Raw genomic sequence first — 23,605 nt, 5'->3', positions numbered from 1 at the left:
AGCCAGCGGTACCTAGGGTCCCAACCCGCCCAAGCCCTTCTTCCCCCGCCCCCCCGGGGGGAAAAAACCACTCATTTATTTTACACCAATGAAGCCAATCCCGCACCTCGCGGCCTTGACGGCCCTCCTCAGCGCCTGATCCTCCTTGTCCGTCCACTGAACGCTCAGCCGGTCCCAGTTGGACCCGGGCGTGTTATACTCGCGTCGGAACTGGGCGTGGAGGGCCTGCAGGCGGCTCATCTCGCGCGGGTCGCCGGAGCCGCTGAAGACGATGAGGGCGGTGCAGGGCGGGAGGGCGGCGTGGATGCGCTGAAGGCGAGCGGCGAGGTTGGCGAGGCAGGTGGGAAGGGGGGAGGAGGCCGGGCTGGCGTCGGAGCCGTCAGGCGGGGCGGCGGGGCGGCGTCGGCGTCGGGGTTGGCGTCGTCGGCCGCGGGGTGGGTACGGGGGCGGCGTCGGCAAGCGCCTCGGCCGGCGGCGGGCCTCCCGGGCCCGAGTAGTCCGGGGCGAGCTTGTTGCGGTTCCACCAGCCCTGGAGGGCTTCGAGCTCGCGCATGCGGGCCCAGACAAAGTCGACGCCGCCTCCCGGCACCTCGAGGCCGTCCGGGTCGCCGCGGACCGCGCGCAAGACGCCGGCCTCGACCTCGGCGTCCGACTTGCACGAGATGGTGACGGTGGCGCCGTTGCAGGCGCTGCGGGTGGCGTCGCCCCAGTCGACGGCGGCGCTCGTCTTGCCGACGGCCACGCCGCCCGTGGCCTGGGCCCGCCCGTGGCGCGGTAGGCGGTGCCGGCGCGGGCGAGGCGACGGAACAGGTTCTCGCCTTGGTTCTCCCCCGCGCCCCACGCCTTGCCTTTCTCGCACTTCTTCTTGACCAGGTCGAGGCACGTCTTGGCGTCCTCGATGCTGTCGTGACCGTTCATGGTACCGTCGCCCTTCTGGACCTCGCGGTTGAGGTACTTGAGGGCGAGGTACTTGAGCGACGACTTGAGCGGCGCTCCCCGCGGGTGCGGGAAGAGGATGGACGTGTCGACGACGAACGGGTGCGCCAGCTTGAGGGCCTTGAGGTCCGAATCGAGCGAGTGGCCGACCAGGATGGTGCGCGCGTCGATGAGATCGAGCAGCTTGGCCTGGATGTCGCGGAGCGTCGTGGTGACGGGATCCAGCATCTCCTTGGTGATGCCCGAGAAGCGCGTCACATAGTCGACGATGGGCTTGTCCGGCTTGACGAGCTCATCCATGACAACCTCGCCGCCCCACGACACGAGGCTTATCCTTGTGAGGGAGTACTCGGCCTCGCCCGTCATGCACATCTCGCAGTCGAGGGCCAGGACCTTGCGCCCTGCGGTGATGCTGCCCTGCTCGATCTCGGCCTCGGGGACGCTTCCATCCTCGAGCGTGTCCACCCTTGTGTGAACCCAGCCCTCGGGGTCCTGGAACGCTTCGCGCTGCGCGGCATCCCGGAGAAGAGCCGGGTGCTTGGGAAAGTTGTGCTCCATCAGCTCGTCCGGGGTGGCCAGAAACTCGGCGATCCTCGTCCGTTCGTCCCTCCAGCCGTGCGGGTCGGAGACGGGCTTGACACCACCGCCGGGCTTCTTGTCCTTGACGGGGACGGTGAGCATGGCCTGAACGGGCGAGTGCATCCGGGCGTACTTGTCATCGCCGGGTGCCCTGACGGGCCAGAGGAGGGGGAACATGTCGGCAAAGGGCCGCAGCGGCTCGGGGAGGGTATCCTTCTTGAGCTCGCGCGGGTAGTAGTCGTCGGGCGACGTGTCGATGCGGTCGAGAGCCTTGTCGGGGGTAACCTTGTTGTAGGCAGACAGGTCGACGCCCTGCTTGAACATGGCTTCCTCCAGGCCGGGGACCATGATGGTGACAATCTTGCGGAACTCGGGCCGGTGCTTCACCGACACCCACTGCGGCGCCGGCCCGTCGGCGAAGATGTACAGAATGAGATCGCGCAGCGACGACACGCCGATCTTGGCCTGCAATCTTGCATGCTGCTGGGAGAAGTGGATGGCCGGGTATCGATTCGAGTCGGCGCCGGGGATCTTCTTATGCTTCTTGACGGGCCGGCCGCGCTCAATGGTCTGCCACCCGTCGTCGTCGCCGCCGTCGGCATCGTGGGGGCTGGACCTCTTGAGGCTCCCTGAGGTGTCGGTCGATGAGAGCGTCCGAGGCGAGCCGGCTGGCTCCGTGGATGCGCCGGCCTGCCGAGGGGCCTCATCGACGGGTGCGCCGTCGCCAGCGTCGGTCATGAGGGTGGCCATGCCGGCGGCGATGCCCCGGCCAGGTTTGTTCTTCCTCTTCTTGCCCATAGCAACCGAGGAGAAGCAGCAGGTTAGCAATTTGCGTTTGGCTTTGCTCAGAGGGAGCTTCCCTCTCCAAGCGGGGCGGTGGTGTAAGCGTCACGGCGGAAGAAAGCCGAGAGCGGGAAGAATAATAAACATGGGAAGCCAACGAAGAGAACGAGATGAAAGATGATTGGGGCGACGGGATTGGCTTTCGGAAGTTGCCGACAAATTTCAGCGCCTCAGGCTGGTGCCAAGAAGCGGCTCGGTGGGGCAGCGGGGCCCTTGGGGGACACCTTCCGAGAAGCTTCAACTTAAGCCTTGCGGTTGAGAACCTTGATGGACAAACCGACCAACTATCGAAGACGACGATCAAGAGAGAAGAAAAGGGGAATAAACAAACAAAAAAAACACAAGGGATGTTGGCTCTTTTACATGTCGCACCCGGATGACCTCACCGTGGTCAGGGACGTAGCAATATAGAAGAACGTTGTCTTTTTTGGCCGAATCATGACCCTGCCTTGGGCTACCCGAGACAGAGAGAGTACTACACTAGCTCTTCGCCGAGATCTTCACCCGTCAACATGGCCTCCAGCCCCTCCACCGCAAACGACGCCAACGTCCTGACGGGCTTGAGCACCTGGTCCTCAAAGAAGGCCGCGCCCTCGGGGTCCTCGGGATCCTTGGCCCACGCGCGGAGGAGGCCGGATTCTCTCTCGCGGCCCTGCAGGCTCTCGACATCCTCGAGCATCGACCTCGCCTCCCTCAACACCTCCCAGCCCTCCGCCGCGGCGACCGCCCCGTGCTGCACCGCCAGCCTCAGCAGGGCCTCGCACAGCGTGACCTGGTCGGCCGTCGCCAGCGCCCCGACGATGCCTTCGTGGGCGCACCGCCTCGCGAGGGCCCCGCTCGCCGTCAGCTCGGCCGTCACCGCCACCACCTTGGCGATGGCCACGAGGCCCTTGACGCGCCACGGGGCGAAGGGCGCCGGGTGCTTGACCGGGTCGCACTCGGTGGCCAGGAAGCACAGCAGCGGCAGCGCGTAGACGACCCGCTTGTAGCTCGTCTGCCAGCTCGTGGCCACGGCGAGGATCGTGGACGGGAGCGGCTCCACGGCCCACATGCGCGCCTCGACGAGGGGCCGGCAGAGGGCCCAGCGCGACCTGGCCAGCGCGAGCTGGGCGTCCTCGTCGCTTTCGGCGTCCGAGGGCTTGGAAAGGGTCCGCCACTTCTTGTAGAGGGCTTCGATCTCGGCCTTGGGGGCCTTGCTGCGGTCGATGGAAGGATTTCGCAGCCTGTCCAGGTCGGGCTGGAGGCTGAAGGAGCCGAGGCGGGCGAGGATCGGAGAGGCCTTGCAGACGTCGTAGACGTCAAGGTCGTCTGCGCAACGGGGGCATGCGCACTGGAAGTGGTACTGCCGGAGGGCCTCGTGCCGGGCGGCTCGGGGGAGGGTGTAGTCTGCAAAAAAAAAAAGACGTTAGCACCGACGCCGACGCTGCCGGCGGAAATCCCCTCGTCGGGCGCGACGTACCGACATAGGAGATGGTGATCTCCTGCCCTTCCTCGATCGGCCGCTCGGCCCTCAGCGTTGCCGTCCGCTTGTCGAAGCCGATAAACGCGTTGGGCACGCACGAGTGGTTCACCATGGCGAGCCCGGGGTCCAGGAAGATGCCGCCCATGCCCGCGTCGGCATCCGACCGGTTGAACGCGTTCGTCTGGATCTATCTTTTCCGTCAACATCCCATCCCGGTTCCCACGTCCTCCCAAAACACAAAAAAAAAAAAAAAGAAAAAAGAAAAAGAAAAAAGAAAAAGAAAAAGAAAAAGAAAAAAAAAACCATCCACGCCGCTTGCTCACCTTGCACAAAATCTCCCTCGCCTGCGCCAGCACCTCTTCCTTGTCCAGCATCCCCGAGTACACCGCCGCCGCCGCCGCCTGCAGCTCGATGTCCCTCCACGCCTCCTCGTACGCCCGGAACCGCTCCGCATTCCCCTTTAGCCCGTGCCCTTCCCCGTCCTCGCCGTCGCCGCCGGTCCCAAACGCCTCCAGCATCGCCTTGTCCCCTCCCTTGAGGCGCATCAAGACCTGCGCCGCGGCCCGCACCGAGGTGGGCAGCCACTCCTTGCCCGCCTGCTCGCGCACGCGCGCAAACATCTTGCACTCGGCCTTGTGGACCGCCTTCCAGTGGGCGCGCTGGCAGCCGGGGCCGCAGTAGACGGCCGCCTTGCAGGCGGTGCATGCACGGAGCTGCTTGGAGGGGTCGCCTTCTTGCTTCCCGTCCCCCGGCTGCTGGCTCGGCGGCTGGAGAGGGGAGGGGACGCGGAGGCAGTAGTTGCACGTGGTGCGCATGGTGGCGCCGTCGGGGAGGGCGAGGAGCGGGTCGGAGAAGGTGGCGATGACGTCGCCCGGAGAAAAGGGGCGGGTTGCGTGGAGGGCCCGGTGGGAAGGGGAGTGGCGCTGGATGCGCACTCCGGGCGGGAGTTGGGGGGCCATGGGTGACCGCGAAGCCGGGTGAGATGGGAAAGGGGTTGGGCTCGGAGGGGTGTGGATGCTGAGGAAGTGGATGGGAGGAATTATGAGTGTGAGACGATCAGGATGACATGATGAGGGTGAGCAAAGCTCGAGGGTGAAGGTGAGAGTGAGAGTGAGAGTGAGAGTTCGACCCCGCCGGCAAAGGTCTGGCCAGGCTCGCGCTGGACGTCGCCGAATTCTTAGCAGCTCAACAGGATAGGCCCAAAAGGTTTCTTCTGTTGGTAGATAGATCCTTGAGATGCTGCCTTTTTTTTTTTAAAAAAAAAAAAAAAAAAAAAAAAAAAAAAAAAAAAGAAACGTCCTGTTGCTTCTGGGTGCACCCTATTATGCCCCCTATGCCCCATGGAAGCGTCATGGAACCTCGTTTGCAAGCCGCCGCAAGGGGACGCCAATGAAGCTCCCCGCATCAAGCTCCGAGCCCCACTTATTTTGTTCAACGACAAGAGACGTTTGGCCCATGCGCGCACTGCACACGCCGTCTTCTCATCGGCTGACGAGGTGCCAAATCCATATACGTACATATCAACTTCACACGCTTCATTTTGTGCTTATTTCCTCGCCCGGTTCTGAAGGAAAGCCGGAGAGGCAACTTCAACAGAAAAACAAAATGGCGAGCCGTGGGGGTCAACAACAGCAGGACAAGCAAGGCGAGGCCGGTCAGTCCCCCCCCCTCCTCTCCCTCTCCCCCCAACCCAAAACTCTAAGCTCTCTCACATCGCATCGCATTTCTTTCCCCCCTGGACACCGCCAAAACTACAGCCAACTAACACCAAAAAACAAGCAAACAAACAGTCGACCTCAGCACCCTCAGCGCACAACAGCTGAGCGCCGTCAAGAAGCAGCTCGATGGCGAGGTTGAGCACCTGACCTCGTCCTACGCCCAGCTCTCGGCCGCCCAGGCCAAGTTCAAGGAGTGCTTGCGCATCGTCAAGTCGGGCCCGTCGTCGTTTGAGAGTGCGTGTTTTTTTTTTTTCTTCTTCCTACTCTTTCCTCTTGCCTCGCAACCCATCTCCAGAACCATCGCCACCTCCACCACTTCTCTCTGCCGGAAACCGGATGAGCTGACCAGAGCACGCAGAGGACAAGTCCGTCCTGGTCCCGCTCACCAACTCGCTCTACGTCAAGGGCAAGCTCTCCGACCCGGACCGCGTGCTTGTCGACGTCGGGACAGGCTTCTACGTTGAAAAGGTATGTCCAGGTTTGTCCATCAGGGAGTCGTTTGATGGGGAGAGGAAGAAGTGCTTGCATTTTTCGGGGAAAGGGGGGGGGGGCGCCAGGGGAAGTCCCATATGCATGCGATCAAGAGGTCAAGAGGGTGGTTGGAACGCTGACACGCCCACCTAGGACACCGCCTCCGCGGCCGAGTTTTACGAATCCAAAATCAAGGAGCTCGCGAGCAACATCCAGGGCCTCGAGGGCATCGTGCAGGCCAAGACGAACAACCTGCGCGTGGTCGAGGAAGGTCAGTACCTGATGGGCCATCCCCATCCCCCTCGCCAAGACGCGCGTCATGCCGGGCTCGGTGGCGATTTGCGAGAGCTTGTTGACCAACATCAACACCGCGTGCAGTCCTACGGCAAAAGGTGCTGGCGCAACAACAAGCAGCAGGGGCCGGGGCGGCGCAGGCATCCTAGCCATCGCGCCGTGCGCGCCTCTATTGGAATACCCTCGTTAGGCAATAGACAAAAAAGCCGTCCCAAAAGACAGCTTCTGCCCTCGGCACGGTACCCCCATACATGTCGTTTTCTCGCTCCATGGCTTTCAAGGTTGTCCCTCCTCGGTCTTCCATCGGTGAAAAAGGTCCGAGTCAGCCCTACCTACTCCATCCCCCTCCCTCGCGCGCGCGCTCGCGTTTCTTCTCGCCCGCCGCGGGGGACCCATCCAACGCCTTCAAGATCCAGTCCACCCACAAGAGGCAAAACCCCGTCGGGTCCGTCGTCGCTCCCGGCACCTCCTCGGGCGCCTCGTCGTCGCCCTCGGGGCCCAGAAACTGTTCGGGCAGGCTTTCCTTCTCCCACCCGCGCGGCACCTCGACGCCGGCCTCCAGCCCGTTCGACTCCCAGTCCGGACCCAGCAGGGTGACGGCGGCCGTGACGCCCGGCTTGGCCGCCGCCGACGCGGACCGCGGCGTGCTGGCGGCGGCCGGCGGCTGCTGCTTCAGGTCCCACTCCTGAAACATCTCAATGACCAGCTCGTACCGACAGCCGAGCATGTATCGGAGCTCTGTTTTGCCCTCGGCCTTGCAGATCTGGTGCTTCCGTAGAAACTCGTGGGCGATGGTGAGGACGGGGAAGCCGTCGGGCAGGGTTGTGCTGGTGAAGGCGATGCTCTTTTGCAGCTCGCTCTTGTCAAACGGGGCTTTGGCCGGGGTGTGGCCGTCGAGCTTCATCTTGACGACCTCGACGGCCCAGTCGTGACCGCTGGGTTAACCATGAGCGCCATGCGTCACGGCGGCGGAAACGGGGCTTTGACTCACGTCTCCGGGCACGCCGTAATGACCTCGGCGATTTGGTCGCGTGTCTCCAAGCGATGCTCCATGACAGGACCCGGCATGTACTGCTTGGGCTTCTTTTCGTCGCCGCAAAACTCCCTCTGCCCTTGGATCGCGGTGAGCTCCGACTCGGTGTGGAGGTTCTTGGTGTCCAACAGGATGGAGAACCTGCGCCGCGGTTCGTTGTCGTCGTCGTCGTCGTCGTCATCGTTGTCGTCGTTGTCGAGGTAACGCCGCATGGCCTCGGGCAGCGCCGTGTTATCCTTGTGGAGCCGGTCGATGAGGTTTCTCACGGCCGTCTCGCCGACCCTGCCACGTCGTCAGCGACCACACACGTCAGGCGGAAGCGCGACCGAGGGAACGAACTCGTAGTGCGTGCGGACGGTGCCCCTGGGCCCTGCGCGCGAGGCCAGGCCTTCCAGCTCGGCGAGGCTGTACTGCTCCTTGTCCTTCATCCACGACGTGAGCACGACGGTGCCGAAACGTAGCTTCATGGTCATTCCGGAAACCGTCATTCGCAGCTCCTCGCCGACCATGCGAAGCGTGTCCTCGAGGCTCTTCTTGTAAGCCCTCTTTGCCGCGGCAGCCTCGTCGGCCGAGGCCGAGCGCGGCCCGTCCACGGCTGCGATTCGCTTGCCGGCGGTGTTCTCGATGGGCTGCAGAGCGGCCTTGAAGCCGGCTGGGCCGGCTGCCGGAGGATAGATGAGAAGGTGGGGGCGCCACACCGGCTCCTCGACCCCGTGGTGTTGAAGCTGTCTCTTGAGGGAGGTGACGATGGCCTGGGCGGCAGGGCGGTTCATGGTCTTGATGGCGACGCTCGCGTTGGCCTCGTCGACGACTTCCACCTCGATCTTCGCATCATGTTCGGCCTCGAGGCGCGAGAGCATCGCCTGGGCGTCGATGTCGGATGGGTCGATGCTCTTGTAGCCATGATCCGGCAGCGGCATCGAGACGTGGACCTGCGGGTTCGTCATTAGACGCAGCGAAGCTGATGGCCGGGATCTTTTTTGGGGGACGTACTGTGACATTCCATGGCTTCCGAGGTTGCGGAATCGCAGAGGTAGGATCGGAGCCGGAGCCGGAGCCGGAGCCGGAGCCGGAGCCGGAGCCGGAGCCGGAGTCGGAGTCGTTGCTCATCATGTTGTGAGGCTCAAGAAAGAGGTTGGCGTCAACGGATGGTAGAGAAGGTCGGTTTGTTGCTGATGATCGAATGGCTTCGTTATCAGAACACAAAATGGGAGAATGGTTGAAAGTGGAGAAAATCATTTATCCTCTCCGTATCCTTGTTTTCAGTCTTCTTTTCTTCCTTTCTTTCGGCGGAATAGGGGAGACATGTGGACCACGCGGGTACGGTAGGGGCGCAACCGTACCATGACGGGAGGTAATAGTTCCCCCCCAGGCTGTATCTTGCAGTCACAGGCCAGAATCACGGTGGATGTTGATTTACGTACCCCTTGATGGTGATGGATACCAGCAATGGTCAAGGATGTGTTCATATCGGGTGGTTGTAGCTGTAGCTGTCGAAGACGATGAGTTCCTTGGACTTGCCAGCGGCACCCAGTGTATTCTGCCCTCACTGTGGGAGGTACATAAGCTGCCTACGTGGGTAAACAGCGTTTGGCCAAACATTCCCGGCTTCCCAAGCATTTCGTTTGCCCCCCCCCCCTCACGCGTGAGATGACCATGAAGGACTCAGGCTGATGGGATCGGCCAGGTTGGCCAGGGTTCTACAAACAGAAGACGGAAACCAGCAGTCGTCGTTTAGGTGCCTAGGCTAGAAGCGCAAACGAGCAGCTGCTTGGATACCATTGGTAGGGACCAGGTATCTGTCTACCTGCTTCTACATGCACAAGAGGTATGAAACGCTCATGGGGCAGCTGGAAGTTGGATCAGAGGCTCAGCCCTGGTATCCCCCGTACTTGGGATACCAACGGCAAAACGGCCGAGGAACTTACTGACGTCAGCGGAAAGGTGAAGGTCGGCATCTATATAAGGTATACTTGGTAGCATTCTAGGCTGCGCAATACATGTGAAACAAGATCCCTCCGCCATAGCCCGTGTCGTGTTACCTGACACGCCACGGCGAACCTCAAGTCCAAAAGCAGCTCAAGAGCGGGGTACAGCAGGACCAAGAAAGGAAGAAAGTAAAGCACGGGGATCAAGAGGGACTCAGCCTCGGAAAAGACAAAACGCCGTGTATCCAATTTCCAGTAATAGCTGCTCCATGTAGGAGGCAAAAGGGTATCGACAAAAACCTTCCCAGACAACACCGGCCCAGGCCCGCTGTTCCTGTGGCAAAACAATAAGCAAACCTCCCACCCAACCCATCCATTCATCCATGGCCATCCCAGGTAGGCCTTCGTAAATCGTGTGTTTCTGTGTGTGCGTGTGCGTGTGCGTGTGCGTGTGTCCCTGACATTCTGTTCGTGACTGTGTTGTCGTGCCCATGTCTAATCATCGTTGACTCCACCACCCCCCTTTTGATCTGTCCCCTCATGTGACCAAAAACAAGATAATCAACAGGCTCGGAAGAAGAAGAGAAAAAAAGAGATAGCGACAACCCTCGAGGCCCTTACTCGGCCGCGATCGTTTCCTCCCTCAGCCTGCCCACACGCTCCTTCAGATTCGGCCGGCTCCGCTTCTTCAGCAAGCTGAACGACCTCGCCACGCCCCTCATGAGCGTCGCGGTCGGCGTGCGCGGCGTCTTGATGGAATTCGCCGTCAGCGGGGTCAGAAGTTCGCTCTCGAGGCTGTCGGGCCCCTTGGGCACGGGTAGCGCCTTGTCCGCGTAGGGGTCAATGCTGAGGAAGGGCGGCGATTGCTTGTTCTTTTTGGTGAGGAGCTCCGAGAGGGCAAAGCTTCGCCGGGAGTCTCTGCTCGTGCGCTGTGGCTGTTGTTGCTGCTGCTGTTGCTGCTGCTGCGGTAGCTGCAGGAATTGGGACGAGGATTGGGGTTGTAGGGAGGTCTGAGACAGCTGGGCAACCGCCTTGTAGAGCGAGCGCCGCGACGAGATGGAGCTTTCTGGCGTGGCGGACCTGCTCATGGGGATGCTCATGGTTGAGGACCTGGCTGTCGGGATGGCCGGCTTGGCCGAGACGGCCGAGGCGGTCGACTCGAGGCTGGCGCGCGGCCGTCGTGACCCCAGCGTGCTCACCACGCTGGTCGAGGCCGGCCGTTTCCTCGCCGCGGGGAGATCCACCATGAGCGGCTTCCCTGAGAACACCACCGACACCGCTCGCGCTGTGACCTCGTAGCTCCTCCTCTTGGCCCTGCCGGGTGAGGATGCGGGGGATGCGGGACCCTTAACGCTCGAGCTCTCGTGGCTGTCGTTATCGTTGTTGTCGTCGTCGTCGTTGTCATCGTCGTCATCCAAGAGATCGTCATCGCCGAAGGAGCAGTCGGAAAAGTCGCCAGCGTCGGACGACGCGTCCTCCTCGGAGGATAGGTAGATGTCGTGAGGCGGGTTGGACCGGGCCAGGCCGAGCTTCAGGCCGTTCGTGTCCGGCATGACCCTCGACGAGCGCAGGGCGCTCTTGGGCGGCAGCTCGGGCAGGTCGTCAGCTCCCGCCTGGGAGAGCGGCGGGCTCGCGGCGGCCATTGCGGGCTCGTGAGACGGCATGATGTCGTCGCAGTACTGGTCGAAGATGGGTTCGTCGAAAGAAGCCGCCTGGGCCGAGAGCGGAGTGCAAATATAGGCGGCGTCCAAGGCGCGGTGGGGGGTATTTGTCCCGTCGTCGGTCAAGCCAGCCCTGGCGGAGAGGAAGGACTGGGCCAGAGGCATTGGCTTCCAGGGAGGAGGATAGGATTGGCTTGGGGGTTGGATGGGGGTTCGGGAGACTCTTGCTGGTCTCAAGGGAGGCTGCGCGTTTTTGTTTTTGTGGTTGGCTCAGTTCATCTACTTGGTTGGGTTTGCATTCTCTCAAAGCGAGAATAGAGGGATAGAGTGTGTAGGTAGGAATGGGAAACCAAATAGCATGAACGGCCTCCCCGGAAGCGAAGGCATGGGGAGAGGGGGTGGTGGGACGTTTAAAAATGAGTGCTGCCCAAGGTGGTATCAGAGCAATGTAGGCCAGCCGATCAGAATCTTCGTGGTTGCCGTGTCTGTGACTTGGACAGGGGTGTAAGGGGGGGGGGGGGGGGTCGCCGGGGACCTGAATGTTACAAGCGCCAACCCTGAGCCGGAAGCCATAACGGTCTGCTGGTCTGCTGGTGGGTGGGAGACCCGGTCCGGCGTCACGGTCGGGCCTGCACGGGGCGCATCCGTCGCCCGTGCCGTTCTGGCTCTGTTTTGCGGCGAGAGCAAGCTTCCGTTATGCGGACACCAAAGGACAGGCTACCCAGAGCTGCCCCAAGACAGGTAGGGCGGGACGGACGAAGCGCAACAAGCTGGTCCCCCGTCGCATAACAACCCACAGCGGAGGTCGCGTCGCATGCCCAACTGTCCGTCGGCGCTGGTCCCTGCCACTCGCGCCCCCTGTCTCACCAATCTCCACAGCGCGTGGGTGGAGACCAGGGCGCTGCGGTTTGTCGAACTGCCCTGGGCTGCCCTCGGCCAATCCAGCTCGTCATCCTCTTCCGTGTCCTCGCAGAACGGTGGACCTATCGCCTGCACCGCGCGCTTTCGTGTTCCCGTTGGCATAACGTGAGCGCAAGAAACGAGGGAGGTTGGGGGGGGGGGGGGGGGGGGGGGGGAACCATCGTCGCCATTGCCGGCTCCATCTACCCGACGGATCTTTTCGGTTCATCCTCTCAGCGCAGGCCGGCCCAAGCCTAGGTTTGGCTGTCCTCGACCTCGAGGCCCGTCTGGATAGCGTGGGTTGGCCCGGGGTGTCTGTCTGTTTCAGGTTCCATGGGGCTTCGTGTCTGAGGAGCCACCCAAACACGAAGAAAAAGAAAAGAACAAAATCTAACGGCCAAGCCATCGCCCACGAGAACGCCCGACGTTTCCATGAACGGTGGCCAGGCCCCCTCCCACAGACGGGGCACGCAACCGAAAAAAAATAAAAAATAAAAAAAGGGTTCCAGAACCTTGTTTCGAGGTGCAGCGAGGCCAGACGTCTGATGTTTTGTTGCACAGCCAAAATAGACGGCGTGACGCCTCTTGAGTGCTCCCCGAAGACGAACGGGAACTCGGGGGGTTCGTATCACTCACACACTCACACACACACACACACACGCACACAGCCACCACCGCAGCCTCGGCTTGCGCCTTGGAATTACCACATACCGCTGTGCGTCTGCTTCCGTCATCGGCCGTGCTCTTCGAGAGCAGGAGGTTGGCCCTCTTCCATCCGGATGACCTGGTTTTTTTCGATTCCTTTCTAGGTCGGTCGATCTCGCCCCTTTGTCCCTGTGAAAGCTGCACGTCGATTCAGTCCTCTCCAATCACGCCTCTACAGCTACGTTTCCATGCAGTAGCTTTGGCCCTAGCGTCGCGACTGTGGGGAGCCTTTGGTTCTAGGGTGCATTCCTAGGTCGCCACCGTGGATCGTCCTGTCTGCCAATCGTCCTTCGTGTTGTCTTCCCTTGTGCGGCGGTTCCCCTCACGTTGGATGCTGCCATCCCAAGGATCCACCATTCCAAGAAGGAGGGGAAACCCCTTGATAGATGCCATCTGTAACGTAACCCTCCCTTCCCCCCCTCCCTCCTTTCTCCTCTCCAACCCTATCCCACATGGTATGCAGTCGATACAAAATCAAGTTTTCCAGCCTCCCGGTCAGGTGTGTCGGAGCACGCGGCGGCTGGAGCGCCACATGCGGTGGTAGTTCGCGCGCCACCATCGAAATTGTTGCGCAGCCCTGTGGGCTCCGTCAAGAATGGTTGACCATCTTGTCCCACCAGGCTTGATGTCAGGTTTGGTCGAGCTACTGCTAGTAGTACTGTGTACTGCGTACAGAGGTGCCCTGCCCAGTTGCCCAGGTTCCCTGCGGCCGGCCATCTTCCGGCCAGCGCCCAACCCCTGTTGTTGATTGACCCAAGAGAAGAAGAGGCCTCTTCTCTCCGCCGGTGCGGCAGGTGCTCAGAACTGCCCACCCCCGACGGGACGGCCACTTGCTCCGCCCGTGCCGTTTTCCTGCCTTTGACGATGCTCTCCGGTGTAACGAGCAGCGCCTGCGTCGCCGTGTAGTAGGAAACCAAAATCTGTGTCGCCAGCCGTCCTTGTCATCTCGGAACAAGCTCTCTGAAGCTCGTCTCGAGCTTGAAGATAAGGTGCGAAGTGAGAAGCATAAACGTCGCAGATTGCCCGTCCCGTCCGTCTGGGGGTGCGGGGGAAAGCAGCCGCCGCGGGCTGGCAACCCGCTCCGGGGAACTAACCAGAAACGTTGATCACCTCCGACTGCACCCTCCATTATCTTCATGCGACAAGTCTTGACGCCGTCGACGGCGTGGGTGATAGGGACATGTTCCTCCGTCTTTCGCGTTGTGGGATCGGCAAGCAGGATCCCATCCCGCGGGCCTGCGGGCGAGCATGCTGGCCCGGCCGGCCGCTGTCCATGAAGGCCGGCCGGGACGGTCGATGTTAGCCGTATGTAGTGCACATAGTTTGGTATTGTACTGTTTGGCGATGGCCCGGACAGGGCCTCTCGTGGTGGTGATGGCGGTGGTAGAGGCGGTGGGGTTGCATTCTCTATCCTTTCCTTGGTAAGGCCAACACCTGACAGCCCGTCGTGACCATCTCGAACGGCCGGCCCCACGTTGTCAAATTCAACGTTTCAATACTGAGGATGATGGTGATGACTATCACACATTTTTGGCCGTCGCTGAGAACGATCAACAATCGGGATACGGTTACTGCCGTTGCCGATGGCGATCATGTTTCGGTGTCGTTTTAGCGTTTCGTCAACCACCTCGGCTGGGCTGCGTTGATGCTTGGCTTCCGTTTTTTTTTTATTAGCTTCTGTGTGGGTGTAAATGGTGGCTGCGGCATCACCGCAGTCCTTTCTTCCACGCCGGGCGACATGCATCTTAGAACGCGAGTGACAGGCTGCATACGGTGGACGCTACTTGTGATACGCAGTACATACGGGCTGCCGTTTTCTTTTTTGTTTCAAGCTCACCCTCCTCGCCTCTGACAGCCCCTGAAGATCCTCTTGACGCAGCCAAGGCTGACAGGCTGTCAATCATCCACAGGTCGCCGTGCTTAGCAGCCCGGGTGGCTTGTCAGCGGGAGAGGTGGGGATTTCCCATCTCCGTGCCAGTTGTTTGACGTTTCGGAATCCCTCGGGCCCGGGCGCTTCTCTCTGACGCTGTGGAAACCAGCAAGGTGCAAGACACTGACTCTCAGCGTCATCGCTTTTGTGTGTGGGCGCGTGCGCGCCGACGCGGGTGCGGGGCTCACAAATTTCGAAACGCGATTGACATGCTGGCTGCTTCAGCCAGGGCAGACCCGGCCTGAGCGCCGAACTGCGGCTGACAGAGCCGACTCACAAGCCACGGAGACCGAGAGAAGCATCAGCAACAGCCCACGCTCACCCATATCACGTTGCTGATGGCAACGAAAGCAAATCGTTGCGTGAACCGACGCACCGCACCGCGAAACGGTGCCCCGGCCATGGCAAGCGACAAGTCACGGCAGGCGAGTCGCCGACCACTCGAGCTACGTATACTCAGTAGTAACTGTTACGCAGTAACTACACGGTAAGGTACGTACCTTCGGTAAGGTGTTCCTGGCGGTGTCTAGAAAGACGGCTGCAGGAGGGCAGCCAAAAGGCAAGGAACCCCGAGCCTTCGACGTGCTGCGGCATTGCGTCACTCGGCGTGGGAGGGTTGCAGTCGTTGCCTCGCCCCCTTGGAGAGTCCCGGGTTACATAAACGTTAGCCCGTTTCTAAAACTGTTGTCGCCAACCGTTGCCCGTCGGATTGTGTGGGATGCCATTGGCCATGGGCCATTGGTGGGCAGATGGGGGCCCCACACCAGTTCCTTCCCAGTGCCGGGCGAACCAGGATCGCGAACCTTGGGCGGTTTTCTTGCCCTCGTGCGCTTCCTCGCGTCGACACGACCCACCACACCAAAAAGGCCCATGTCTGGTGCGGTAACGGGGTCACTGCCGGCGCTGCTACCGTGGGATGATGGTTTCTCATGACCCAATACCGACGGCGAATGCTACAGCAACAGCGAACCATCAGAGGAACCGAACTGACGCGCAGGAAACAGTAACCTCAGACCATTAAGCGAGGTCGTCACGGCCTGGGCATGCTTTCTTGCGAGGAGTAGTAGGTAGTTGACTAATAGCGGGAAAAAGTCACCTTACCCAGATGCCCACCAAAACAGAGGCGCAAGCTAGGTCGGCAATTGAACCTCGGAGAACGCGACGACATGAGAAACAGTGTCTCGGCTGCCAAGGGTAGCTAGGTACTGCGTAAAGCTCAGAAGCTCTGCCTACCCACCTGCCCCGGATCATCGTCAACGTGGGAATCCCCGGTCTCTCCAAAGACCTAGCCGTGCGACAACATGGCGCAGCAAGCATCTGTTCCAAGGGCTTGCTCCACGATCTTTTTTTCTTTCCGGCGGGGGGATCGGACTGCGCCAAAGAGGCGCAAACACAAAAAGCATTGCGCTTCCCATGCGAACACAAAGCACCGCCGCGGCGTCAGGCTGACTCCTGTCTATCTCGGGCAAAGGGGAGAAAGGGTCCGATGACTTAGTCGGCTTGATTTGGATTGCCAGCCCCCCTCCCCCCCCAAAAAAAACATGAGAACGTACCGTACGAGTACACAGCAGAGCGCTCTCCTCCATTTACGTGATCAAGGCCGGCGAACCCCAGACCAGAAGCGGGGTTTGGACAGCTAACTTCGACAGGGTGGCCCGTACGCCAGACGCTGACGACGGGTCCGATGAATTGGTGGATTCACCTGGCTTTCTCGGGCGGCATTTGGCGCTCGTAAACCACAAGGTGGCTGGAAATCTTGCCCGGCCCAGAAGAAGGAAAAAACAAAAAAAAGGCTCATCGCCGGCGGGCATGAGCTGCTTCTCACCGCCCGTCTGCATACGCTGCCTAGCTACGGTGCCTGACCTGGACGTACATAGCGCATGGACATTTGCATCCGCCAACACGGCACCAGCAACACGGCACGGAGGGAGATGTCCCGGGGCTAGTGTAAACACGACAGACCAAGTGAAACAAAAAACCACCGTGTCGTCCCAACTTTCTTCCGCCTCATCACCGATCGGGAATCGCTTGTCTCTTGGTGCGATGCCCTGCCGTCCCACGTCCGTGGTGGAACCCATCCCACCAAGCCCCCCCAAGACCGGACTCAACGCCGGGCACCCCCATCCCGGCGGGACGGTAACGGCCGGCTACCCCGGACTTAGGATCGTCCGGTCCGGTAGGATCCCTTCCCGGAGGAACAACGCGTGTAAGCGAGGAACGTTGTCGCCTACCCTTACCCAGGAAGGATAAGGGCGGGTGGTAGCTGTCCGAGTTGTTGGCGCGCATGGCCGGCGGCATAACAACAGGTCTACACAGTAGTTATAGCGTAGGCCATGTTGAAAGTGCTGTAAAGATAAAAAAAGGCTTGACTTGCCGAGTTGGGTAACCTAGTCAACAAAACAGAGCCGAGGGGAGAGGGGGTTAGGGGTTCATCATGAAAGTTCCCTTGTTAAAGACTACCTTAGCCAGGGGACCGTGATGGGTTTACCCGCCGGCATAAACCAGAACACCGGGCCAGCATCACCCACCCACCTACCTTCCGCCTCGGATCTACGGATTCGGCCGTCTAGGTCGCCAAAGAAACTTTGGATGAGGGTCTCCAAGCGACCACGTTGTCCCCCCCGGCCGTTTGCGTGTTCACTTGCAGAGAGGACAACGACGCGGAGCCTTCAACGCAGCGGCAGACGGACCCTTGGACCTGTCCGCTGACTTGACGAAACCCCGATGATGGCCTACGTAGTGTTCATCCTTTGATGAGCGAAACCAAAACGGTCGGTCTATTTCTGGATGGTATCTCGCTCTAAGGTTCGGGGCTGGACCGCAGACAAGAGAAAAATAACATGCAGCTCCCCCGGCATCGAGATTGGTGGCCACCTCCGACACTCAGCCGAGCCTGCTGGATGGCCAACCCAGAGGAAAGAAACCCTTTTGCTTTGCTTGACTTGACTTCACACCCCGCCGGGGTTTCCACGTAGACATACACATATACGTCTTGCTGTTACTACGCACATGGCTGCACACGTAGACTGGCGGAGGCTCCCAGCATCAACACCGGCCACGTCTCCCCTTGTGATCGAGCGCAGATGGCTGCTTGCTTGTTTTGCTTGCTTGTTGTCGGGCCCTCGTGCGTTGATGTTTTGGTTTTCACCTCGTCCGAAAATAGACAGACAGGTCGGGCTGGACTCTTGGAGCTCAGCGTCTGGCTGGAAGCACAGTCGCTGCGGTACCCAGAGGCGAGTTGATCGTGAGTGGTCAAGAACCACGGCCGCAAATCCCAAGTATTGCTGCCCAAATTAGCCACCTCTCCGCTGCATTGGAAGCACTTGAGCCTCTTCCCGCGATCGAGATCTGTCCATGCCTGTTGTGTGTGATGCGGCTACGACGGGCTACGTATGCCCGTTCTGATAAACCAGATGTGACGGATGACCGCGGATGCTGCCGTCCTGGGCGATGCTGGACGTATATGGAGCTTGTATCACATCAACGAAAGCCATTGGCAGCGGCATCTTTTGTTGATATCGAATGGCCCTTCTGAGCGAGATAACGGTTCAACCCCTCCTCCCCACCACCACCACCACCACCACCACCACCACCACCACCACCATCCTGATCTCAGCCGCTCGGGGTCATTTGATAGTATCGGCTGTGGGCTTTCCGTTTCGTAGGGCCAAACGGTAAAACCTAGACGCCGGCAGTCTCCAGGAAGCTCCGAAGGGTGGCAGAGGGAACGAGGACGGCAGAACCAGCCACAATAACCCACGCTCCGCCCAACACCACCCGGCAACGTATCGACAGATGAATGGAGGACGGTGATGCTCTTCGGGTTCGAATCGAGACTGGTCATGTAGATACCAGAAGGAGAGAGAAAGCGAGAAAGAGAAGGGGGGGGGAGCTTCACCTTCCACTCACCCCTCTTTTCCAAGCTCACCGCTGCAGGGCTGGCATCGGAGGAGGCGGTGGCTTAGTTGGCCAAGCAAGTTGCATGAAATGCTCCAAGGAATCCCGATGGAGGTCCCCCAGCGACAGGAACCGCTCAGGCAGGGCGGAGGCAAGGCGCGCAACGAAGCGCTGAACCTGACCAAGACGACCAGGCAGGCCGAACCAGCCCGGCAGGGAGAATGCACGGGCGGTTCTCTCCTTGACGGACAAGAGAGGCGTGCTGCGCAGTTGTAATTCTGGACAGGCGCGGTCGTTTCTGCGAATCCGATCACGGACATCTGAGGACGAGCCTGGAGGGTGGTTCCATGTTGCTGCCCCCTGAAAATGGTGCCGTGGTTCGAAGGCGGCTTTCCCTCTTCTGAGATGTCTTGCACGGCCTTCTTCGCGTCCTAGGAACATATGACGAACTCCTCCTTTGGCTCCAAACCGTTAGCAGTGCGAAGGCAGGGGAGAAGCCAGGAGGAGGAGGACCTTGCTTGCTGGACTAGCCATATCAACTATGTATTGCAAGTCAACAGCGGTCGATTCAGGGGTACCTATCCGGTAGCACCTACATTGTACGCCGGATTCGGAGCCCGGCACCCTGAAAAGGACAGGAGGAGGTCGGATGAGGAAACGCAGAGCTCGGCTCCAGAGTGGTATACTGTACACGCATGTCACTCAAGATATCGTAAGATCAGCATACGAGGGCTAGCCACCGCCACGAGACAGAGGAGAAGCAGCGCAGTGGCTCGACCACGCGATCCCGATTGCCGTCAGCAAGAGCTAGACAACAACAGCAAAGGCGATGATGTGTCTTTCCCCTGAGCCACCATCACGGTAACGTCCAGCTCAGCGGACCGTCGTCGTTGATCAAAACATCCACCCAACGATACTTGCCTAGGTTCTAGGCTGGACAAACAAGTATGGCGCACGAAGACAAGCGGCACAAAGAGATCAAGAGACCAGACGACTCCGAAAGGACGCGTGAGCAACAAAGCCATCGATCCATTTCATCATACACCGAGCCGCAAAAGTGAAAGTAGGGTATACGTACAAGCCAGACAGAAGCAACGCTCTCTCGCAGATGAGCGCCTCGGCGCGCAGAAAATCCCAACAAGAACGAACCATCACCCCAGGATATCCCAAGCCGAGTTCCCCATCCCAAATGGCCCGTTGGTGTGCTCGAGACATTCCCTCCCTCACAATCTCCCAAGCCAGTGACCAGCAACCACCCCTCAAGATACCTTGTTGAAATCAAAACGTACCACGCCCGTCTGCGCCGCAAAACAAACAACAAAGCGACCGGGCCAGCCAGCGGCCCCGTCATAGTCATCCATTCCCGTCGTTCCATCCCATGCCATCATCAGAGGGTGTCAACTTTTCCCCCGGGCCTTCCCTCCACACACCCGCACACACCCTCTCCTCAGAGATCGGCCGTGAAGAAGCAGACAAGGAAGAGAGGCAAGAAAGCCCTGCTTACCGCCACAGGTCCATCTTCTCCCTCTTCCTCTCGCCGGCGCTGCTCCTCGGCCTCGGCCACTCCTCCTCCCTCGCCCCCGAGGACGACGACACCAGCCCAAACCCACCCGCACCGCCGGTGCCACCAGCCCCCAGCGAGAGATTCTCCCACCTCGGCTTCCTCGCTCCAAAGCTAGACGCAGCACCACCACTGCCGCCGCCGCCGCCGCCGCCGCCACCAAGCATCTCGTTCGGCACAGCCAGGAACGCCCCTCCACCTCCGGGGGACCCCGCCACGCTCCCGGCACCAGGGAACCCGCCGGCAAAGCTCCCATTGCTCACCAAGACGCTCCTCCTCGCGCCCGCGCCGATGCTCCAACCGCCCGGCCCGCTGCCGCCCAGCACGTCCGCCCCGAGGCCGTAGCTGCTCAGCGGCCTCTCCCCAGCACCGCCGCCGCCGCCGCCGCGAGAGCATGGCCTGCCGTCCGCTCCGCCTCCCCCTATCCTTCCATCCTGGAAGTACTCTCCTGCCCCCACCTCGACGGCAAACGACCAGCCGAGCTGGTCATCGTCGCCCTTGGTGAAGACCTCCAGCTTCGCCGGGAGGGCCATGTTCGCCAAAGGGAAGCCGGGCTGGCCCGACAAGGCCGGGCCGGGCGCCGCTCCCAGCCCCCCTCCGGCGTTCATCGCGGCGGAGGACGCGAGCGAAGCGAAGGGGTTGTTGCTGCTGAACCGCGGGTTTGGCGCCGCCGCGGCCGCCGCCAGCGACTGCTGCTGCATGCCGGTGAAGCTGTTGAGCGACGAGATCGAGCTCTGCTGCGGGCGATGCCCACCACCGCCGCCGCCGCCTCTCCCAGCCGCGAAGGGCGCAGCGGGCGGCGAAAAGCTCGGCCATCCCCCGCTGTTACCCCCGCCCCACGAGGCGGACAACCCTCCGCTGCTTGACGGACGGGCTACCTTCCCCTCGGCAAACGCCGGCGCCGGCGGTGGCAAGCCCAGAAGCAACAGATCCGGGAACGACGGGTACCGGACGTAGACTGCGCGAAGGTTCGGCAGGGCGCCCGAGAGCAGCGAGCTGGCGAGGTAGTGGTAGTAGCTGTCGACGACGGAGGCGTATTTGGGCACCTGCGGGGAGGGGGAGATTTCGAAGAGGAGGGATTCGAGGCTTGCCGAGGCGAGGGGCGGGACGGCTTGGGCGCCCGCGGTGGGAAGGGCGGAGGTGACGGTTCCCGTCACCGACAAGTGCTTCAAGGACGGGGCGTAGGCGAGCAGCTCGGGCAAGGCGCGGGTGTGAACGCCGGTGGAGTTGAGGGTTAGCACGCGCAGGTTCTTGCGGGCCTCCGGGAGGGCGCTGAGCCAGGCCTTGAGGCCCTCGGCGGTGACGTTGGGCACGTCGGTCAGGATGAGCTCCTCGAGGGCCGGGAAAGGAGGCAACAAGTCGTTCCAGGCCAAGGACTCGTCGGTCCACGAGGTGGCGTGGCTGATCTTGAGCGCCCGCAGGTTGACCAGGCATCCCAAGACGTGGCGCATCATGGCGGGCTCCATATCGATGCGGATCAGCTCGAGCACCTCGAGCTTGGGCCAGACGCGGCCCGTGGCCAGGGCCTGCAAGCTCGGCTCGGACCCGGTCGTGTACGTCATCTTGCGCAGCTCAAGGCAGCGGGCCTGGACCTCCAGGCGCAGGGTCATGAAGGCCGGGTCGTCGGCGAACAAGCCCTCGGGGAGGTCGACGTAGCGCAGGTTCGGGGTGACGGCGATGGTGCGGGCGAGGTCGGCCTGGCACGACTCGCGCAGCATGTAGGGCATCTTGAGGAAGTGAACAAGGCGGCCGCGGCGGACCGGGTCCTCGCGGAGGGTGCGGCAAAGGAGCTTGAGGCGGGCGCGAGCTGAGTCTTCGGGCTCGCCGTTGCGGTCGAAGAAGGAGCGCCGCTTGCGGCGGTCGGCTAGGATGGCCTCGAGCTCGCAGTAGTGGACGCTGTCGATGCGGATGCTGTGATAGCTGAAGGCCGAGAGAAAACAAAAAACAACCCGAGTCAGCCCCGGCCTAAGAAGAAGGAAAGAAAGAGATACAAGGCACAGGCACAAACATACAGCAGCTTGACCGCCTCTGCCCTCCACTGCCGGCACACGGCGACGCAATGCGCCAGATCGCGCAGGCTGCACAGCATGCACGCATCCTCGACGGCGCTCTGCTCGCAGGTGGCATACGACTCGTCGCGGGCGTGAGGGCAGACGAAGGTGAAGATCCGCTCAAAGACGGCCGAGGGGAGGCGGGCGAGCAGCTCGGCCGACCTGCGCGTCGGGACGGTGTGTAAGCTTGCCGCCGTCGATATCGCCGAGCCATGGGAGGCATCGCGGGTCAAGGCGTGCGGCAGAACGTCGGACGTGCCGTAATATGCTCCTCCTCCTCCTCCTCCTCCTCCTCCGTTGGTCGGGGCCGAGTTCTTTCTCCTGCTGCCAAAGACCGGGAGCCGATGGGAGCGGCCCCCGTCGGCCTTGTCCGGGACGCTGCCCTTGCCCTTGTCTTTTCTCCGGAAGAATCTCATGGTGTGGTGATGTTGGCTTTGGCGTTGGCGGCATGCATGGCAGAGGCAGAGCAGCGAAGAAGAAGAAGAGAAGGAAAGGAAGAAAGAATGCGAGGCGAGCGATGTGGGCAGGGTGAGACGTGAGGTGGTGCAGATGACAGATAGAAGAAGGGAGGGCCAACCAAATTTGGGAGACTGATGATGTCGATGATGATGATGTCGTGCGGTACGAAGTGACTATACACAGTAGTAGTGGTTCCTAGGAGGTCGGTAAAGTGGGGCGGGAGTAAGGGCGCGGATGGGGGTGGCAGGCACCGCTGATCTTTTTTTTGGGGGGGGAAGGGAATCCTGAGAACCCAGCGGGCTGTCACTGCAGGTGTGGGGCTCCCGGGCTGGTCCAGCGGTTAGGGACCCTTGTTGGACGACCTGGGTGACCCTTGTGTCAAATGGAATTTCAGGGATGCCGAGGGGCAAACTGGTGCACGCCAGGGCACACTGGTCGGGTTCCATACCAGCTTCTGCGGTTGCTGATCTGCAGTCCCCACCATTCCGATTTTCCTCCCGTTCGTTTGGGTTTGCTGAGGATCATCAGCCCAAACTACCTACTGCGTACTGTGTATGTACACACCAGTAACGAATACCTAGGTCCCGTCCCTGGGCGTAACGCTGCATTCCCCTGAGCGGAGAGCTTGCGTCCCACCTCGGGACAGGGTCGTGGAGATCTTGAATCGAATTTCTCAACAACAAAATCAAACATCAGATGTCATCAGGAGACCATTTCCCGGTTGAATGCTACCTCACATTCCAGACCTGTCATACAACACTTTGTTTCGTTTCGTTTCGTATGTACTGTTTGCCGGGCCCCTCCTAATTTTGGGGGGAGAGGTCGTGTGTGTTGTTCCGCTGTGGATCGACGGAAACATCTCCAACCCCACCCCAAATGGAACTTTGTCCTTGACACACCTCCCCTCCTCCTCTCTCTCTCTCTCTCTCTCTCTCTCTCTCTCTCTCCCTCCCTTCCAAAGGGCAAACAATCTTCCATCGGACACCTCACTCACCCCCTATCTAGCAACGCCACATCGAGGTTGCCAACCTTGCCAACCAAGCAAGTTGGTACTTTTTTTTGTATCAAATTTCTTTTACACATCCCACCCACCCACCCACCCACCCACACACACACACACACACGTTACCCGGTGCCCAATTACGCAGTACAGACCAAAGACGACGCGAGTCATCTC

At 60.9% G+C, this 23,605-nt stretch overlaps 6 protein-coding genes across 6 annotated transcripts; 1 reads left to right on the top strand and 5 right to left on the bottom strand.

Annotated features, from left to right (window-relative positions):
- Positions 1 to 75: 75 nt before the first annotated feature.
- Positions 76 to 2,313, bottom strand: VTJ83DRAFT_1932 (uncharacterized protein; the record flags this gene model as incomplete). Its single annotated transcript, XM_071008146.1, has 1 exon — positions 76 to 2,313. One exon carries the CDS (start codon positions 2,311 to 2,313, stop codon positions 76 to 78), a length of 2,238 nt encoding a protein of 745 aa, XP_070868472.1.
- Positions 2,314 to 2,833: 520 nt separating this feature from the next.
- VTJ83DRAFT_1931 (uncharacterized protein) lies at positions 2,834 to 4,779 on the bottom strand (the record flags this gene model as incomplete). The annotated part of the gene is made up of 3 exons (XM_071008145.1): positions 2,834 to 3,744; positions 3,818 to 4,007; positions 4,144 to 4,779. The coding sequence occupies 3 exons, from the start codon at positions 4,777 to 4,779 to the stop codon at positions 2,834 to 2,836; spliced, it is 1,737 nt and encodes a 578-aa protein (XP_070868471.1).
- A 646-nt stretch (positions 4,780 to 5,425) lies between these two features.
- On the top strand, positions 5,426 to 6,452 carry VTJ83DRAFT_1930 (uncharacterized protein; the record flags this gene model as incomplete). Its single annotated transcript, XM_071008144.1, has 5 exons — positions 5,426 to 5,474; positions 5,611 to 5,772; positions 5,897 to 6,006; positions 6,163 to 6,280; positions 6,388 to 6,452. The coding sequence occupies 5 exons, from the start codon at positions 5,426 to 5,428 to the stop codon at positions 6,450 to 6,452; spliced, it is 504 nt and encodes a 167-aa protein (XP_070868470.1).
- Positions 6,453 to 6,631: 179 nt separating this feature from the next.
- VTJ83DRAFT_1929 (uncharacterized protein) lies at positions 6,632 to 8,575 on the bottom strand (the record flags this gene model as incomplete). Its single annotated transcript, XM_071008142.1, has 4 exons — positions 6,632 to 7,238; positions 7,295 to 7,618; positions 7,676 to 8,268; positions 8,330 to 8,575. 4 exons carry the CDS (start codon positions 8,573 to 8,575, stop codon positions 6,632 to 6,634), a joined length of 1,770 nt encoding a protein of 589 aa, XP_070868469.1.
- A 1,306-nt stretch (positions 8,576 to 9,881) lies between these two features.
- VTJ83DRAFT_1928 (uncharacterized protein) lies at positions 9,882 to 11,090 on the bottom strand (the record flags this gene model as incomplete). The annotated part of the gene is made up of 1 exon (XM_071008141.1): positions 9,882 to 11,090. One exon carries the CDS (start codon positions 11,088 to 11,090, stop codon positions 9,882 to 9,884), a length of 1,209 nt encoding a protein of 402 aa, XP_070868468.1.
- Positions 11,091 to 19,857: 8,767 nt separating this feature from the next.
- Positions 19,858 to 22,385, bottom strand: VTJ83DRAFT_1927 (uncharacterized protein; the record flags this gene model as incomplete). Its single annotated transcript, XM_071008140.1, has 2 exons — positions 19,858 to 21,838; positions 21,931 to 22,385. 2 exons carry the CDS (start codon positions 22,383 to 22,385, stop codon positions 19,858 to 19,860), a joined length of 2,436 nt encoding a protein of 811 aa, XP_070868467.1.
- Positions 22,386 to 23,605: the final 1,220 nt, after the last annotated feature.

Source organism: Remersonia thermophila, chromosome 2 (genome assembly GCF_042764415.1).
Source record: "Remersonia thermophila strain ATCC 22073 chromosome 2, whole genome shotgun sequence".
NCBI lineage: Eukaryota > Fungi > Ascomycota > Sordariomycetes > Sordariales > Chaetomiaceae > Remersonia > Remersonia thermophila.
The sequence above is the reverse complement of the archived record's forward strand: the minus strand, read 5'-3'. Positions and strand labels throughout refer to the sequence as shown.